At 45.3% G+C, this 17,440-nt stretch overlaps 1 protein-coding gene across 4 annotated transcripts in view; it reads right to left on the reverse strand.

Moving 5' to 3' along the window:
* epn2 (epsin 2) overlaps nucleotides 1-17,440 on the reverse strand; it is a 124,243-nt gene that overhangs the window by 54,681 nt on the left and 52,122 nt on the right. For all 4 annotated transcript variants that reach the window (XM_084328759.1, XM_084328761.1, XM_084328760.1 and 1 more), the window contains exon 2: nucleotides 10,143-10,927. In XM_084328759.1, coding sequence (XP_084184885.1) covers nucleotides 10,143-10,573 — 431 coding nt within the window. In that variant the 5' untranslated portion in view covers nucleotides 10,574-10,927. The remainder of the gene's footprint in view (nucleotides 1-10,142; nucleotides 10,928-17,440) is intronic.

The following is a 17,440-nucleotide window of genomic DNA, read 5'->3' on the forward strand; positions in this document are numbered from 1 at the left end:
CACGAGCTATACGCCAACTCTAACGTCGAGAGGATTTTAGAGAAGCTGCCACCCGCCAGACAAGAGCGCTTTAGGCGGCAGAGAGACCACCGTGATCCTAACGGTCCCGAACCATCCCTCCTCGATCTAGCCGACTTCCTGGCGAGAGAAGTCAGCAGCTTACGACTGGATACGTTCGTGCGGAGCACACCAAGCTCCAGAGAGGGACCCAGGAGAATAAACGATGGAAGAAGATCGGTGACTGTCATGCACCAATCAGAATCAGTACCGAGCAGTAAGAACCACAGTACCCCCTCGAGAAAAGAGAAGTGGAAGATGGTGTGCCCGTACTGCGAGAAGGAACACTGGCTGTCACAATGTGACCTGTTCACAAAGATGAATGCAGAAGAAGTGAGTCAATGGATAAAGTCCAACAGGCGCTGTTACCGATGTGCGCGCAGTCACATGGCAGCCGAGTGCCGCCTAAAGAAGAGGTGCAGTCTTCTCCTACACGACAGTAACAGAAGAAAGCCTGCACCTGCACCATCGAGCAGCACCAAGGCAAGTGTCATGTACATTGACCCCGCCAGCAGCAGCGGCGCCCAAGTGCTCTTAAAGGTAGTCCGTGTAACATTGAGCTACCAAGATAAAGTCATGGACACTTACGCCGTCCTTGATGACGGGTCAGAGAAGACCCTTCTGCTCGCGTCCGCTGCGGCCCAGCTGGGACTGCGGGGGAGCGAGAACCAAATGACGATTCGGACAATAAGAAGAGATTTAAAGACGATAAAAGGCGAGAATGTCTCCTTCACTATCGCAGCAAGCGGGCAGCCAGAGCGACGGTATAGGATTACAAATGCTTTCACCAGCCAAGAAATAGGACTATCACAGTACACCTACCCCATCGCCAAGCTGATGGATAAATATGTGCACCTGCGTCAACTACCTATCCCGCTCATAGACGGCGCCACCCCGACCCTGCTGATAGGCTCCGACCATGCAGACCTCATAGTCCCGATAGACCGGGTCCATACAGGACCCAGAGGCTGTCCTGCAGCAGTCGAGACCCGCCTAGGATGGACACTACAAGGCCCCCTCGCTAAATCTCTCAACCGAACAGCAGCCACTAGCTGCCTCCACTCCAGAGTGACAGAAGAAGACACCACTCTCCTGCAGCATGTCGAGAGGCTATGGACACTAGAGACAATGCCCTTTAAGAACGAAAAGAAAGACATTCGTTCTAAAGAAGACATTTACGCCATAAACCTCCTCGAGCAAGGGACAAAGAGAGTCACAGTCGGCGGAGTGATGAGATACGCAACTCCACTCCTGAGGCGAGAGGGAATGCCCACCTTTCACGCCACGAAAGAAGCTACGGAGCGGTATCTATTGAACACAGAGCGGCGCCTAGCCAAAGACCCCGCTCAAGAGAGTGTCTACCGCGCTGAGATTGAGAAGCTAATCACAGCGAGACACGTAATGAAGATTGACATTAAAGAGGCCGATCAGACGACCGAATCATGGTACGTGCCGCACCACAAGGTCCACCACAACGGCAAGGATCGCATTGTGTTTAACTGCAGCTACCAGATCGGATCCCAACATCTGAATAAAGAGCTCTTGCCCGGCCCCACACTCGGCGCCTCTCTACTAGGCGTGCTACTACGCTTCCGCCAGGACAAGGTGGCTATCAGCGGGGATATCAAAGGGATGTTCCTGCAGGTGAGACTAGTGGAGGAGGATAAGCCCCTGCTGCGGTTCCTATGGAGAGAGAGGACCGGAGATGAGCACCCAGCCATCTACCAGTGGGAAGTCCTCCCCTTCGGAACCACATGCAGCCCGTGCTGTGCTACATTTGCACTACAGAAACACGTCGCAGAGGACCCAGCAGCAGATGAAGAGGTCCGACACAGTGTGAAGAACAGTTTCTACGTGGACAACTGTTTACAAAGCGTTTCGACTCAAGAAGAAGCCGAGGCTCTCCTACTCAAGCTACGCGCCTCCCTGATCAAAGGCGGCTTTGATCTCAGGCAGTGGGCCAGCAGCGACCCGCACGTATTGCGCAGCCTCTCCCCCGCGGACAAGGCTGCCAGCAGCGAGACCTGGATGGCGACAATCCCAGGAGAAGCCCAAGAAATGACACTAGGACTAGTCTGGCGCTTCAAAACAGACTCGCTCCACTATAGACACAAACCCCTGACCACGGAGCAGGGAAGGTCGACGGCGATACCGACCACCAGACGGAGTGTGTACAGAACACTCGCCAGACAATATGACCCGTTGGGATGTATTCTACCTTACACCACCAGGGCAAAGATGATTGTACGAGCACTATGGGACAAGGACCAGGGCTGGGACGACCCAATACCCGCACCCCTTGCCTCCACATGGAGAGAGTGGGAGACGGAACTCCGCTCACTCCCAGGCGTCAATATACGCCGCAGCTACTTCCCACCCACAGTGAGGCCAGAGACATGCAAGATGGATCTACACGTCTTCAGCGACGCCTCCGAAGTAGCCTATGGATCAGTGGCCTACTTGCGTGCCCAAGAGAAGGGAGGAGAGATACACACCGCCTTCATCCTGGCTCGCTCAAGAATAGCCCCACGGAAGCAACAATCTATCCCGCGTCTAGAGCTCTGCGCAGCCCTAGCAGGAGCGCATCTAGCCACGTTAATCCAACGTGAACTCACCATTCCGGTGCACAGAACAATCTTGTGGTCAGATTCCACGACAGTACTCACATGGATCAAGTCTGATTCATGCAGATACAAGGTCTTCGTGGGAGTCAGAGTCACAGAGATTCAAGAGTTAACAGAAGCAGCGAGCTGGCGGTATGTGGACACCAAACACAACCCAGCTGACGTCATCACCCGGGGAATGTCCCTAGATGACCTCACCCGTCACAACATCTACAGTGACGGACCAGAGTTCCTCAAGCTCCCGGAAGGAGAGTGGCCTACGCCCACCCCACGGGAGGCGAGTAAAGAGGAGGCTGAGAACAAGAAACCTATGTTCTGTGGACTGAGCACAGTCGCCTCCACAGACCTCAACATAGATGATTGCCTCACCCTACAGAGTGCGCAACTAAAGACATTTCTGTGGCACCACCCAGAGATTCAGCCCACCACTGACATTTCAGCAGCTGACTACGAAGAAGCAGAACTTCTTCTACTACAACGAGCCCAGAGAGACTCGTTCCCCGATGAGCTAGACTGTCTACAGGGAGGAAAGCCCGTCCCATCAGACAGCAGATTGCTCCACCTGGCACCCGAGAGCGACGCCCATAATCTCATCAGAGTGGGTGGTCGTCTGCGGAGAGCCCCCGACCTACCGGATGACGTTAAGTACCCGATAGTCTTGAACAGCCGACACAAGGTCACAGAGCTGATCATAAAGAAATACGACGAGGATGTACACCACGCAGGAGCAGAGAGAGTCTTCGCGGAGATCAGACGTCGCTATTGGATACTTCAAGGAAGAGAAGCAGTGCGACGCTTCCAGCGAACCTGTCTAGACTGCCGAAAGTGGCGCGCGCAGCCCAGCATACCCCGGATGGCTGACCTACCTCCCTGTCGCCTCCGACCTGGCGACAAGCCATTCCACTCCACAGGCATGGACTGTTTTGGCCCGTTGTATATAAAGAAAGGAAGAGGAACCGAGAAGCGGTGGGGTATTGTATTCAAATGCATGACCACCAGAGCGATACATATCGAACCCCTTCCAATCATGAGCACAGACTCATTCCTTATGGCCTTCCGAAGATTCACATCACGGAAAGGAAAACCGTCTACATTGTTGTCTGATCACGGGACAAACTTCAAAGGCGGAGAAAGAGAGCTGAGAGAGAGCTTCCAAGCTATGGGCCCAGAACTTAAGACCCACCTCGCTCCATCCCAGATTGACTTCCAGTTTAATCCCCCGAACGCACCCCACTTCGGTGGAACCTGGGAACGAGAAGTACGTTCTATAAAGACAGCCCTGTACGCCGTGCTTGGGGCCCAGACTGTAGCGGAAGAAGTCCTAATGACAGTCCTCACGGAGATCGAGGGAGTATTGAACTCCAAGCCCCTCGGCTACGTCTCCAGTGATATAGCAGATGTCGACCCAGTCACCCCCAACACACTCTTGATGGGGCGGCTGGACCCCGCGCTACCCCAGACAATGTACAGGCCTGAAGAAGCGAACGGCCGAAGAATGTGGAGGTACAGTCAAATACTAGCTGACAAGTTTTGGAACAGCTTTCTACTCCACTACCTACCGTCTCTACAGACCCGCCAGAAGTGGGTAAAAGAGAGAGACAATTTGACAGAAGGAACAGTCGTCATGATTATCGACCAGTCACTACCCAGAGCTATGTGGCCGGCTGGCCGCGTAAGCAAAGTGATCACCGGTGCCGATGGCAAGGTCCGAGCAGCTGAGGTGCTCGTCCAAGGGCGAACTTACACACGACCCGTGGCGAGGCTAATAGAACTGCCCAGACTCCCAGACACTATCGATGACGACCATGACCCCACGACTTTGTGAGTTGACTGACCCTTACAGCGGACCTTGAGTGGTAGACAGAGCGGTTAATCTGTCTCTGCTTAGCTAATTAGGTGGGACTAATTAGGGGGCGGCTGTTGTGAAGGATCAGATTAAACCGAATATATATATTTATTTATGGATATATATTTAATAGTATTTGTATATCGTTTGATATCCCTTGTATATTCCTTGTACATATACACTGAATATCCCTTTAGTCTACTAACAGCCCATAATAGTTTCATTCTCTCATTGGACAAGAACTTGGCGCCAGCAGCCAAGCCCCTTGGTTCAAGTTCAATCGTGCCGACGAACATGTCGTTACTAGCCCGGTTCCGCGTAGGAATACGTCTGGCGAAATACGAATGGTACTATTTGTTCACAGCGCATATATATATGGCGCAAGCAGGGGAGGAAACTAACTTTTTGGCTTACCAGCCAACTGGCGGGTATCTGATTTTTTTTACCAGCCAAATAGATTTTTTACCAGACAAAAAAAAACGCTAATTGTGATAATTACTTCTTTGTACGTCTTCGTCTAAATTGATTTTCAATCATAGTAAATTAATCACACTGTCTCTACTCTTCAAAATATTACATCATTAAATCACATATTAACATGAAAGAGGGAACTATTCTGGACTGGGTTGGGCTGAACTGGGCAGTGAAAGATGCTGGGTTGGGCTGGTCTAGGTTATACTGAATGATGAATTGAAAATGAATTGAAAATGGGGGACCCTGATGTAAACAAGACAAAAGTCTTTCTCTGGTCTGCATCCCCTTAACAATTGCATGTATTGAGCCATACTGTACTGTACCCATTCTGCAATCTGTTAAATAAAGTTTTCATTCATCACAGCTCAACTACTAGGAATGTGTGTCTGACTCTTAAGTGCAGGAAATATTCATCAGAAAGGGGGGACATGATGGAGGGAATGGAAAGAGCAGGTTTGACAGGAGCAGGGTTGAAGGGGTTGATTGATTGAAAAGTTTATTAACAGATTGCAGAATGGGTACAGTACAGTTCAATACATACAATTGTTAAGGGGATGCAGACCAGAGAAAGACTTTCGTCTTGTTTACATCAGGGTCCCCCATTTTCAATTCATCATAACATATTGGAGTGTGGAGGAAGTGGACAAGGCATTAAGCAAACAGGACTGAAATGGGGGACCCTGATGTAAACAAGACTAAAGTCCTTCTCTGGTCTGCATCCCCTTAACAATTGTGTGTATTGAGCTGTACTGTATTGTACCCATTCTGCAATCTGTTAATAAAGTTTTCAATCAATCAATCAATACTGGGTTGGGCAGTGAAAGAACCAAGCATTTCACTGTAATGTAATAGCTAAATAAAACAACTTGAACTTGACTTGTTACATTTGCACTCTGGTTGTATGCCAAATGTATTCTGGTTGTACTGTACTTGTGCTGTAAGATGACAATACATTGGAACCGAATCGACAACGCTAGGGGTTCAGCAGGTGTGTTCTGAATGCCAAATATGACAACATCACCGTTGTGAAGGGCATATGGGCGAGTGGTGATATGCTGGGAAACCCGGTAATAATAAAATGTCACTCGGCTGCATTTAAGCAAAGCCGCTCAGTAGTCGTCCACTATGTTGAATGCGCGTTATGGTAGCTTGTTACATGCTAGGTAGCTAGCCGGCTAATGCTGGTTGACTTGTCATTCTCATCCGACTCGAAGGAGACGCGTCGCGTGCTGTTGTTCGCCCCCATGTCAGACCGCACCGATATCCGAAAGCGACGACTCTACATGCAATTATTTTCATCCACTCATGTGTTTTTGTAAGTTTGTCTACGTTGTCAAGCCGGCTGCCGGTGGCAGGAGTTTGTAGGTCTGCGCGCAGTGGTCTGTCCACTTCCCCTAGATGGGCGGCATCTTCTAGAAAACGAGTGTTCATTGGAGGAGCTTAGAGCGCATCTGTACAACGATGATGTTCATTGGTTATGGTCTGATTATTATGTGGCGCAAATGGGAGGAATCAAGGGGGGAGTCAGAGTTCGGTTTGTGTCAGTGAGCGAATCAGCAGATTGCAGAATGATTTTTTTGTTTTGTTTTGTAATTACTAGTACTCGCCAGACTGGCGAGTGCTCTTCATGAATTACTCGCCAAACGTAAAAAATACTCGCAATTGGCGAGTAAAGTGGCCTAATTTCCTCCCCTGGGCGCAAGTAAAGTAGAACTTTCCTTTTAGTCCCTTAGCCCTTAGTTCTTTACCCTCCAACCTAGTGGCAAGACGTTAAGCCTCACCCACGATACACGTGTGGTGCAGTATGGTCAACTTGGCCTCAGAATGGCATTGAGACATCATGTGGATTAATAGTTGAATTGTCATAGTTTGGCACTATACCGTCGAGTGGGACGTATTTCTATTAAGTTAATAATAGTCTATTATGTATGGTGCATCGTTCGGTTAGAGTTATAAAGTGAGCAGTACCCCCATCGTTTCCTCGCGTTATCTAGAGTCTTAACCAGGCTGGGCAGACCACGTGTGGTGCTTTCATCCGAGGAGTTCTGGGCTAGGACGAGTGGACCTGCACATTGGATTACCTTACCCGGACGACGGCGAGCCCTACACGGCTTGGATTATCTACTTGCTTTGGGTGCTTTGATTATGCCATGGATAACAGCCAACACTGGTAAGTGTTGGAACTACCCCCGAGAGGAGTCCAGGTGAGACGGCGCTCTAACCCGAGTGAGGTCGCCTCACGTCTCTTCGTTGTGGACCGGCAGCTACCGTCTACAAGAGGGCCCAACGGTATTCATCTGTGGACCAAGGTTCTGTGGGCACCGTGTTCAGCACTCTGAATTCTCCCAAGAAATCGTTGGCCAGATGGGATATCGCCAGCGGCTCTCCTAACCCCCCCCCCCCCTACTGACTTACAACCAGCGGGACCCCCTTTAGTATATCCAGCTATAATCATTAAGTACCATCGCTATAGTTCCCTAAAGAACCAGGTTGTATACTTGCTTCCTGCGTAACCAGAGATTGGACATTCAATGTTGATTTGCCTACGAATACTCATTTGCCTTACAAGTGCATTCAAATCATAAATGTCATTAAGTGAACGTTGTATATACCCTTTGCTATATATTAAATATTCGACTTATACATTTGTGTGGACTTGGTTTCATGGTGGGAAAGTGTTCATCATATCTATATCATGTACTGTGTGGCCAGTAGTTAAAGTACATAAAGCGGTAGTGGTTTAATGATACCATACTTATCAATACAGTCAGGGAATTGTACCCCTCAGTTACAGTAAGTGTTGATCACATTTTATTTATTACCTTTTTTCAACTGCAAAGTAAAACTTTGTCAACATGTTTTATCTAATAAAATAAAGTTCAGTCTGTTCATCTCACTTCAATAATTTTTATTGCAGAACATGGTATTTTCTCAAGCAGACAGATGTAAACACTGTAGGGCTGTCCCCGACTAAGAATGGTCGACTATGATTGGCCAAAATTTGCCTTTAGTCGACTATTGGGCGACAAAAAAATATATATATATATAATATAATATAATTTTTTTTTTTTTTTTTATTATCATTCCATTTGGGCTGTGGGGATCTGAAGGAGTCGACTGAAGGCTTCTTGTCCTCTGCAAAAGCATGCAATTGGTCCACTGATGGATACATCTTGATATTTGTCTAGTCTAGTGTGTTCATTAGATGGGTGAAATCCTCTTTCAGTGCCTCTGTGCCTGTTTTCGTAGGCAGTTAGCCTCTGGTATGAGTGTCATTAGTGTTAGCCACGCTTCTAGGCCTCTTTTCTTTTGGAAAGAATAAAAAAAAAATTATAATTATTTTTTTTATTTTTGTTTTGTATTCGACTAAGAGGTTGGCAGTCGACTACGGCTCCTTTTGACCGATTAGTCGACTAATCAACTAATAGGGGTCAGCCCTAAAACACTGTAATCTGTGTTGCATGTACTGGACAAACTGAACTTAACTGAATGCACGTGTGTGTGTGTGGACTACTGTACTATTACAGGTATTGAAATGAACAATGCAGCTTCCTTATACGGAAAAGAAAAATGAATAATTAAATATCGATACTTGGCGTCCCTGTATCGATACAGTATCGCCACGCAAAGTATCGCGATACTACTACGTATCGATTTTTCCCCCCACCCCTACTACCTCTCCTGTCAGCCTGTCCTAACCCTACCTCTCCTGTCCTAACTAGGGATGGGCGTGAGTAAACTCGTAGCTATGAGAAAAATCGAGAAAAAATAAATAAAATCGAAATTATACATTTTTATGATATATATATATATATATATATATTTTTTTAATCTTTTCACATGTATGTGTAAGATTATAACTGTTTGTTGTTTTCCTTAAACATATATACGTGAATGAACAAAAATAAGTAAAAGATTTTTTTTTAAGAATCTAATATATATTTTTTGTTAAAAAAATACTTTTTGAGTAATACACAATCAATCGAGTATAGCATGCGATCAATCGATCTAGATTTTTCTTTAAAATGCCCATCCCTAGTCCTAACCCTACCTCTCCTGTCAGCCTGTCCTAACCCTACCTCTCTCCTTTCAGCCTGTCCTAACCCTACCTCTCCTGTCAGCCTGTCCTAACCCTACCTCTGCTTTCAGCCTGTCCTAACTAGGACTGTCTTAAATACTTCGAAGCTTCGTTCGATGGCACAAGCTTCGAACATAAAAAAAATCGAAGTAAAAAAATTATAATAATTTTAATTATTTTTTTAATTATTATTTTTTGCCTCCAAATCTTGCGCCTCCATTCCAATGAAACGAAAGTAAGCGGCGCCTTCCCGCCTCCATTCCAATGAAACGAAAGTAAGCGGCGCCTCGACTCCACCTCTCTACAACAAGCACGTGGAGATTATCTGTGTTGAAAACAACAAGGACATGTGCAGCAGACATGTCGACGAATAAGCGAAGCAATGCCGTTTGTTATCTAAGACGGACAGATTTGTGTTCATTGTGCTGCTTTTTTAATGTGTCCCGACCCATATAAAAATATGTCTTAATAAAACGTGCTTAATTAAGTCGAATTCTGCCTTTGTCTCTATCAACTACATATAAATATTTATATAATTGTTTGCTTGATAGACGAAGGTTGCAACATAATTATGTAATGTCATGTCGTTGGCTGTGAGAGCAGCCCCACTGCACCCAGGCAGGGCAGCCGAGTGAAACCTTGTTGGCTGCGTCACAGTCACGAAAGGGGCTACTTAATTAATTAATCCAATCCACTTTATTTATAGAGCACATTTAAAAACAACAACGTTTACCAAAGTGCTGTACAAGTCCCACAACATAAGAAAAAGAAAAAAAATCTTTTTTATGATAATCAAATAAATAGCTATTTTCCAAAAAGCATTTTCTTTTACTTTTGTAACTTATTTTCAGAAATGACAGATATTTTGAAACTATTTAAGGTAAAAACATGTATAAAAATAAAAAAAGATAAAAAAATATATATATATTTTTTTCTTTTTGCCCTATCTTGATATCACACCGATACCGATGTGTACAAAAAAACGGCCATATCGGCCGATATTATATCGGCGGCCGATATATCGTGCATCACTAGTTATTATGATTATTATTTTGAGCCCTACCTCTCTCCTTTGAGCCGGTCCTCGTCCTTCAGCAGGACCACCAGCTGCTTGCTCTTCTCCCGCACGTTGATGCCCTGGTCCTTGCCATCCCGGTCGATGAACTGGAAGTCCTTCAGCGTCTGGATGGCGAAGATGTTCTCCTTGCACTGCAGCGCCACGCGCTCCGAGCCCGTCTTGATCAGGTAGTCGAGCAGCGTCAGCGCCTTGTAGACGTGGCGCCAGTTCTTGCCATGGTCGTTCAGCCGCTTCCAGATCATGCCCATGATCTCGCTGAAGGCCACCACGTTGTAGGTGAGGTCGGCGATCTCCGACATGAGCGAGGACGACGGCCCCCAGGGGTCGTTGGACGTGGACTCGCGCACCTTCTTCTCGGCGTCCGAGTAGTTGTTGACCATGTTCTTCATCTGCCGGCGGATCGTGGAGCTCGGCATGGTGGCGGCGGAGGAGGGGGGAGGGGGGAGGGGAGGGGGGGAGGACACACTATGTACACACTCACACGGGAGAGGAGCTGGGACTCACGGGAGTCGAGGGTGAGTCACACACACACACTCTGGGTGTATGTGCGCTTCAGGGTGAAGAGTCTGTTCTGTGTCCGTGCGTTTGTGTCTCACAGCACGGCGGTGGAGAGGGTGTGTGTGTGTGTGTATGTGCAAGTGCGTGAGGGAGTGTGTGTGTTTATGAGGCTTCTCCAGCCCAGTGTGGTGTTCCTGAGTCCTCCAGAACTGTGTCTGTTAAAAACATCTCCATACACAGCGAGCAAGCTGCACACATGACCAGGACATCACCTAGGAGAGACAAGAGAGAGAGACAAGCGCTTAGTGGAAGGAGTAGGAGGGGAGAGAGGTTGTAACAGAAAGTGAGAGAGCATTACAGTGACAATGATTAATACCTATATACATAAGAGAGAGAGAGAGAGAGAGAGAGAGAGAGAGAGAGAGAGAGAGAGAGAGAGAGAGAGAGAGAGAGAGACATTACAAAAATAATACATCATGAATTGCCATAACATACATTTATAGGGCGGCCGGGTAGTGCAGCGGACTAAGCGTCTGTCTACCACCACAGAGACAGTGGGATCGAATCCAGCTGTGGTGCTTCCGGGTTGGCCGACCGTCCATACTAACACAATTGGCAGTGTTAGCGGGGTCATTCTCATGAAATCAATGATTTACCATGGCCGTGATTAGGGATGCTCGATATTGGCTTTTTTACCGATACCGATATACCGATATTGTCCAACTCTTAATTTCCGATACCAATATCAACCGATACCGATATATGCAGGGTTCCCTCCCCCCCCCCCCCCAAAAACGGAATAATTTCAGGTAATTAACATTACATATCTCTTGTTGTGGAATTAACCAGGCACGTTGGAAGGGAGGGGGTGCGGGGGGTGCTGCACCACCCGCCCCTCAGTTATTGCAAAAATATATATATATATTTTTTTTTATGTTTTTTTTTATGACAGTATTTATATATTTGTATATACTGTAACTGTATAACTGTAACACTGTATATTATAAGTTTGTCCAACAACATCCAAAACGAAATCTTACAGCTGTTTGCCCATGATATTCAGCGACAAATTAGAGGCAAAGCATCCAAAAGCCCATTCTTTGGCTTGAGCGCTGACGGAACCACTGATGTCACTCACTGGAAAAGAACAATTCTCATGTAATATACAGTTCGCCGATGACAACTTGGAAGCTCAGAACTTCTTTTGGGGTTTTTACAATGCCCGGCCCAGACACAACAGCCGAGACGCTGTTTTTGTGTATAAAATACTTTTACGCCTCGACCTGCCCATGGAGAGGCTGATAGGATACTGTTTTGACGGGGCCAGCAACATGTCTGGGGGGTACAGGCTAGACCAGGGGTTCCCAAACTTTTCAGGCCGCGACCCAAAAGAAAAAGGTGTAAAAAAAAATAGGAGGTAAAAGAAAATAAAAAATTGTAAACGGAAATGTATGGTTGAAACATGCAAACGTTCAAACGCACACACACTAATAAGCATTGGAGGCTTTTAACCAGGGCCGGACTGGGGAAATCATTCAGGCCAGGAAATATAGCCCCAGTCAGGCCACTTTTTAAGCAGGGGGTCCCCTACCAGGAATTTTTTTGTTACAAAGACTTCATTTCCTGCATTCTGGTGCAGGATTCTTTTTTTATTTGTACCCTTTAAATGCCAGTGTTTGTGAAGGCATCACAAATTATTGTTAAAAAACAGGCTAGCATAAGTATGATTAGCAACAACACAGATTTTTATGGATTTTCAGTTTTTTGTAATTGATAAATACAATATTTTATTCAACTTCAGCCCTGATCATAACACCACATATTCATTTTATAATTCTAACCCTTTAAAGGCCAACCTCTAGGTTAAACCCTACTGATCAATTATGGGTAGTTTACATCATTGGTATATAATTTCATTATTTATTTATTTCCATTTGACACCGGAAATGCCACTCTGAAAGAGTTAAAAAGGTCCACGCACGAATAACATGCACGCGCGAATCAAAAAAGCTTATCAAAACGCCGACGTCACAACAGGTGTGGCTTGCATATTAATGAGCCGAATCTAATGTTGCTTTTCCACTAAAATAAAGTACTCAGTTTGTCTCCGTGTGGGGAGGCGGGGCTGCTGGTGATCAGCATGAGAGCTCCAGAAATGACACGTGAAAAACTGCAGACCACTGATTGGTCAGAAGAGAGACGCGTGACGTCACTGTTTGGGGAGTCTGAACGAAAACAGAATGTCCGCTCCGCCATCTTTAATGTCTCGCGTAGGATATCTTTTGTATGTTTGCAGCAAGAAACGAGTGCAATAAAAAAGGATACAGTCACTGTGTATTCTGCCTCATTTATTGATGAAACAAAACCGACATCAACACAATTTGCCACCGAGCGGAGAGTTTAGTCTGACAAAAAGATCGCTGATTAGTTACGCTTGTTGTTGGGGGTTAGGGACGTAACGTTAGTTAGCCTAATGCTAACGTTAGCAGATAGACACGAGAGGCTATCTGTGTAGAATAGACACAATGAGGTAACGTTAGCGTTAGCATAATAGACACAACGAGAGTCTGGTTAATGTTGTTATTGATTGATTGAATGAAAACTGTGTTTTACTCTGGCTTGCCAAGCTCATCATAGCCCCTTTCGTGACTGATGCACAGAGTGAAGCTTGTGGACTCGACAACAGCGGCGGCCGCAGGGCGCCGGAGCCCGCAGCGCTAGTTAGCTCATAGCTATCGTGTAACACTAGCCTTTGCGGGCTCGGGCGCCCTGCGGCTGCCGCCGCCGTCGCGTCCATGGGCCCCCCGGCAGGGCACCCGTGGGGTCGGGTCGGGGTGTACAGAGAGGAGAGAACCATTTTGGGTCGGCCGTTCATGCCGGCCAGCGAGCCGGATGTCGGGATATGTTGTTAGCACAATAGCTACCAAGCTAAGCTATGTTATCTACTAACGTTATAAACACAATGTGTACAACGACACAATGATTTACATTATTACAAATATGGTAACGTGGTTAGCTTTAGAGATGGATGGATGGCTATAATCACGGAGCAATAGTGAGGTGAAACAGATACATTTCCATTCGGCTAGTAGTAGCAAGCATATATCTATGGTAGCAAGGCTCTCTGCCTGCCACTAGCTGTGTGACTCTCAGCGCCCCCTGGTGATACCCCTGGTGACCAATACCTGTTGTGACGACATTACACGTGCACGTTATAAACCATTGATTAAAATATGCAAGTGCATGTTGATTGTGTTGGGCAGACAAAATGTTTTGATAAAAACGCTAAAACTGGGTCAATTTCAATACTTTTTTTTACAATTCTTCATGAAAGTCACTGTTGGCCTAGTCCACATTGTTTATTGAACAAAAATACAACGTGGAGGTTGACCTTTAAATGCCAGTGTGTGTGATGGCATATATTTGCAATATATCAAATGCAAAGTACATTTTTCTGGGGGGGATTATTGGCTAGCATGTGTCAATGATTAGCAGTTTTTCGTAAGGATCCTGCCTCCACCAATCACATGCGGCTCCCTTTGTGTGTGTGTGAGAGCAAGAGAGAGAGAGAGAGATAGTTCTCCAACTTGTGTGAGTTGCAGTGATCTCCTGGTTGTTCCCCACCTAGGTTATCTAACTATTGCGCTGGTGCAACTAGAAACACTGGCCTGGCCTGCTTCTAAGTTCAGTGGCCTGACCAAAAAAAAATTAAAAAAATTAATCATCTGGCGACCCCCCAGCACCCCCTACCGATTTAAAGTTCCAACGTGGCTGGAATTAACACAACATTATGCATACTTTTGACAATAAATAAAATCAGAATTTGTTCTTACTTGCTTGCCTGGGTAAATAAAGGTTACAGAAAAGTTTTTTTTTTTTTATTGTTTTTTTTTTTTAAACCGATACTTTCCGATATCACATTTTAATGCCAATATCGGACGATAATATCGGTAGGCCGATAATATCGGACATCCCTAGCCGTGATCTTTTCTAAATAAAGGTTACCATTTATTTAAGTAAACAAAACATAATATTAAAGATAAAAATGTGCTCTTTCTTGTACAATGAGTTGTTTACTCATAACAATTAATTATTTTAATATTTTAGTACATTTTGTGCCTAAATTCTCATTAGCGCAATGCGTCCACATTGATTTCTATGGACCATTGACTTAATTTTATATTTAATAAACTCAAAATGTTTCTCTAAAACTTTATTAATATTGTTTATTTATTTGTGTCAAGGAAATTCTGATGAATTATACAATAAAATTTACAAATTAATGATTTTTTTGTGGAAAACATAATGTCCATGGATGCAGTTCTCATTCTCTGCAACAGTTTTCACCTTCCTGTTAAGACTACAGTATTTTTTAAATAAGGTTGTATTGTCGCATGATGCATCACAAAGAAGACAAGCTAGAAGATGGCTACAAGGTAAGTGAAGTCACCTCAATGGTTAACACTTAAAAGTTCTAACTTCCCGCTTCAGCCCTTGCACACGACAAAATGTATTCTCATTACTGAAACATGAAGTATTACTTTATTAGTTTTGATCATCAATATTTGATCAATACAAAGGTTAATACATTCCTAACATGTACCATGACATTTTTTTGCCGATGTCATCATGGCTTCTCCATTGTTAGCTAAAAATGCTAACTCCTCTCATCCTCCGCAACACACTTCTCATATACCGCAACATTTTAATGGGTGTTTCGGTAATGAGAACTTCTCTTTCTGCAATGAGAATTTGGTAACACATCACATAACTTTGTCATTAAATAGTAATAGTTGGTAACACTTCAACATTAAGTGTTCATAAGGTTGTAATTACATAGTAATAATAAAATGTGTATCATCAACAGTTCATTTTGATGTAATTTACTAACTTTCCTGTTTCATTGCAGACAGTCAGCCACTGAGAAAAAGAAAGCGTTAGCAAAGGCTAGGCTAGCAAAATTCAGAGAAAAGGTTTACAACAACCCTGACCTGCTGGACGAGTACAGAAGGAAGGAGAGAGAGAGGTTAGGGGGGTTGGAAATGGTACAGTCATTAGCAAACATGCTAGTTTATAGGAAGCCTCATACAAGCCATTTAGTTGATAGGATGTCCAGCTTTCTGGCCCTTACTAGAGGATGTGTACACACTCGCACTTTGTAAGCCATTTCAGTCCCTACTGTAGGACACACACACACACCACACCACACGTGTGTCACACACACACACACACACACACACACACACACACACACACACACACACACACACACAGAGAGAGAACCCTACTGTAGGACACACATATGATGTCACACACTAGTGTAGGGTCTGTCCATATATGTTTTTCCTAATTTTATGGTATGCTTCCTTTCCATTTCTAGATATCAAAAACGAAGGAAAATGGTAAGATCAAGAAAATGGAAGATCTTACCTCCAAACAATATGAAAGGAAACAAAAACAATGGAGAGAAAATTCAAACAGGCATTATGCTAAAAATAAAACACTGAATGCCATCTTGGATTTGACCCCTCCCTCCATCAATGAGCCAGATGCCGCACAGGTACCGGAGCAAGATGGAGGCCTACCGGTACCACCAAGCCCACCAGAACTGCCATCAAACTGCCCAACACCAGAGCAGACGTCCACCCCCAAAGCAAGAAGACAAAGGAGGATGCAGGATGTCCAGGTAGTACCAAGCCCTCCCGAGCCACCTTTGAACTGCCCAACACCAGAGCAGACCTCCACCCCCAAAGCAGGAAGAAAAAGGAAGGCAACCATAACCTCACTGAGGTCAAAACTGAGGGCGACAAAAGATCAACTGGAAATCCAGTCCCGAAAATACTCTAACCTAACGAAGCAGCTTAGAAGGCTACAAGAAAAAACAAAAAAGGACCAGCACCTTTGATAGGCACCATTGAGAAGAGAGCCACCCACCGGAGAGAGCCCAAGACCCTGCCCAACAACAGCCAGAGACAATTGATGGGACATGTTGTGAGTCGTTTCTTGCACCAGGATGACAACTCAACCGTCATCAATGGCAAAACAGGGGAAGTCCGCACTGACTGACACTATGGAGAGACTACATGTAAAATGTTTCAGTCAGCATCCTCGCTACAAACTCTCAAGGGCTCAGTTCTGCAGACTGAAGCCCTTTTGGGCCGTGAGACCCAACATTTCCCAAAGAGAAACCTGTGCCTGCAAAATCCACGAGAATTTCCAATAAAAAATCAAGAAGCTTCACCAGCTTGGGATTGTTGCCACACCATCCACAACTGAAATAGTTGAGTTCTGTGTCTGCAGCTCAAGTGATGCAGGAATGTGCATTCAATGCCAAGGCAAAACCTTCCCTACAACTATTGATCCATCAACCAAGGGAAACATAATTTCCTGGGACCAGTGGGTTACCCGGACAGGTAAAATCACAAAAAAGGGAAAAGATGGTGCACTGGAGGAGACGAATGTCAAAAACACAGCACTGGAGAAGACACACATCTATCGACAAACTTGTTGACCTCACTCAGGACCATGTAAATATACTGGCCATTCATGTGTATAACATCCAGCACCAGTAAGTGGCGCAGTGGGCAAGACGCTCGCCACTAACGCAGGAGATGCTGGGTTCGAGGGGTGAATTGAAGGGAGAATTGGCGAGGCGAAATTGGGATGGGAGAAAAATAGAAAATAAAGGGTGAAAAGGTGGATTAAAAAAAAACGGCTTGGTCCAACTCGAGTTGCTATAACTTTTTGGAAAGTTTCACCGCACCGTTTGGCTACAAATCGACTTT

The sequence above is a fragment of the Notolepis coatsorum genome, assembly GCF_963971535.1.
Source record: "Notolepis coatsorum genome assembly, chromosome: 14".
NCBI lineage: Eukaryota > Metazoa > Chordata > Actinopteri > Aulopiformes > Paralepididae > Notolepis > Notolepis coatsorum.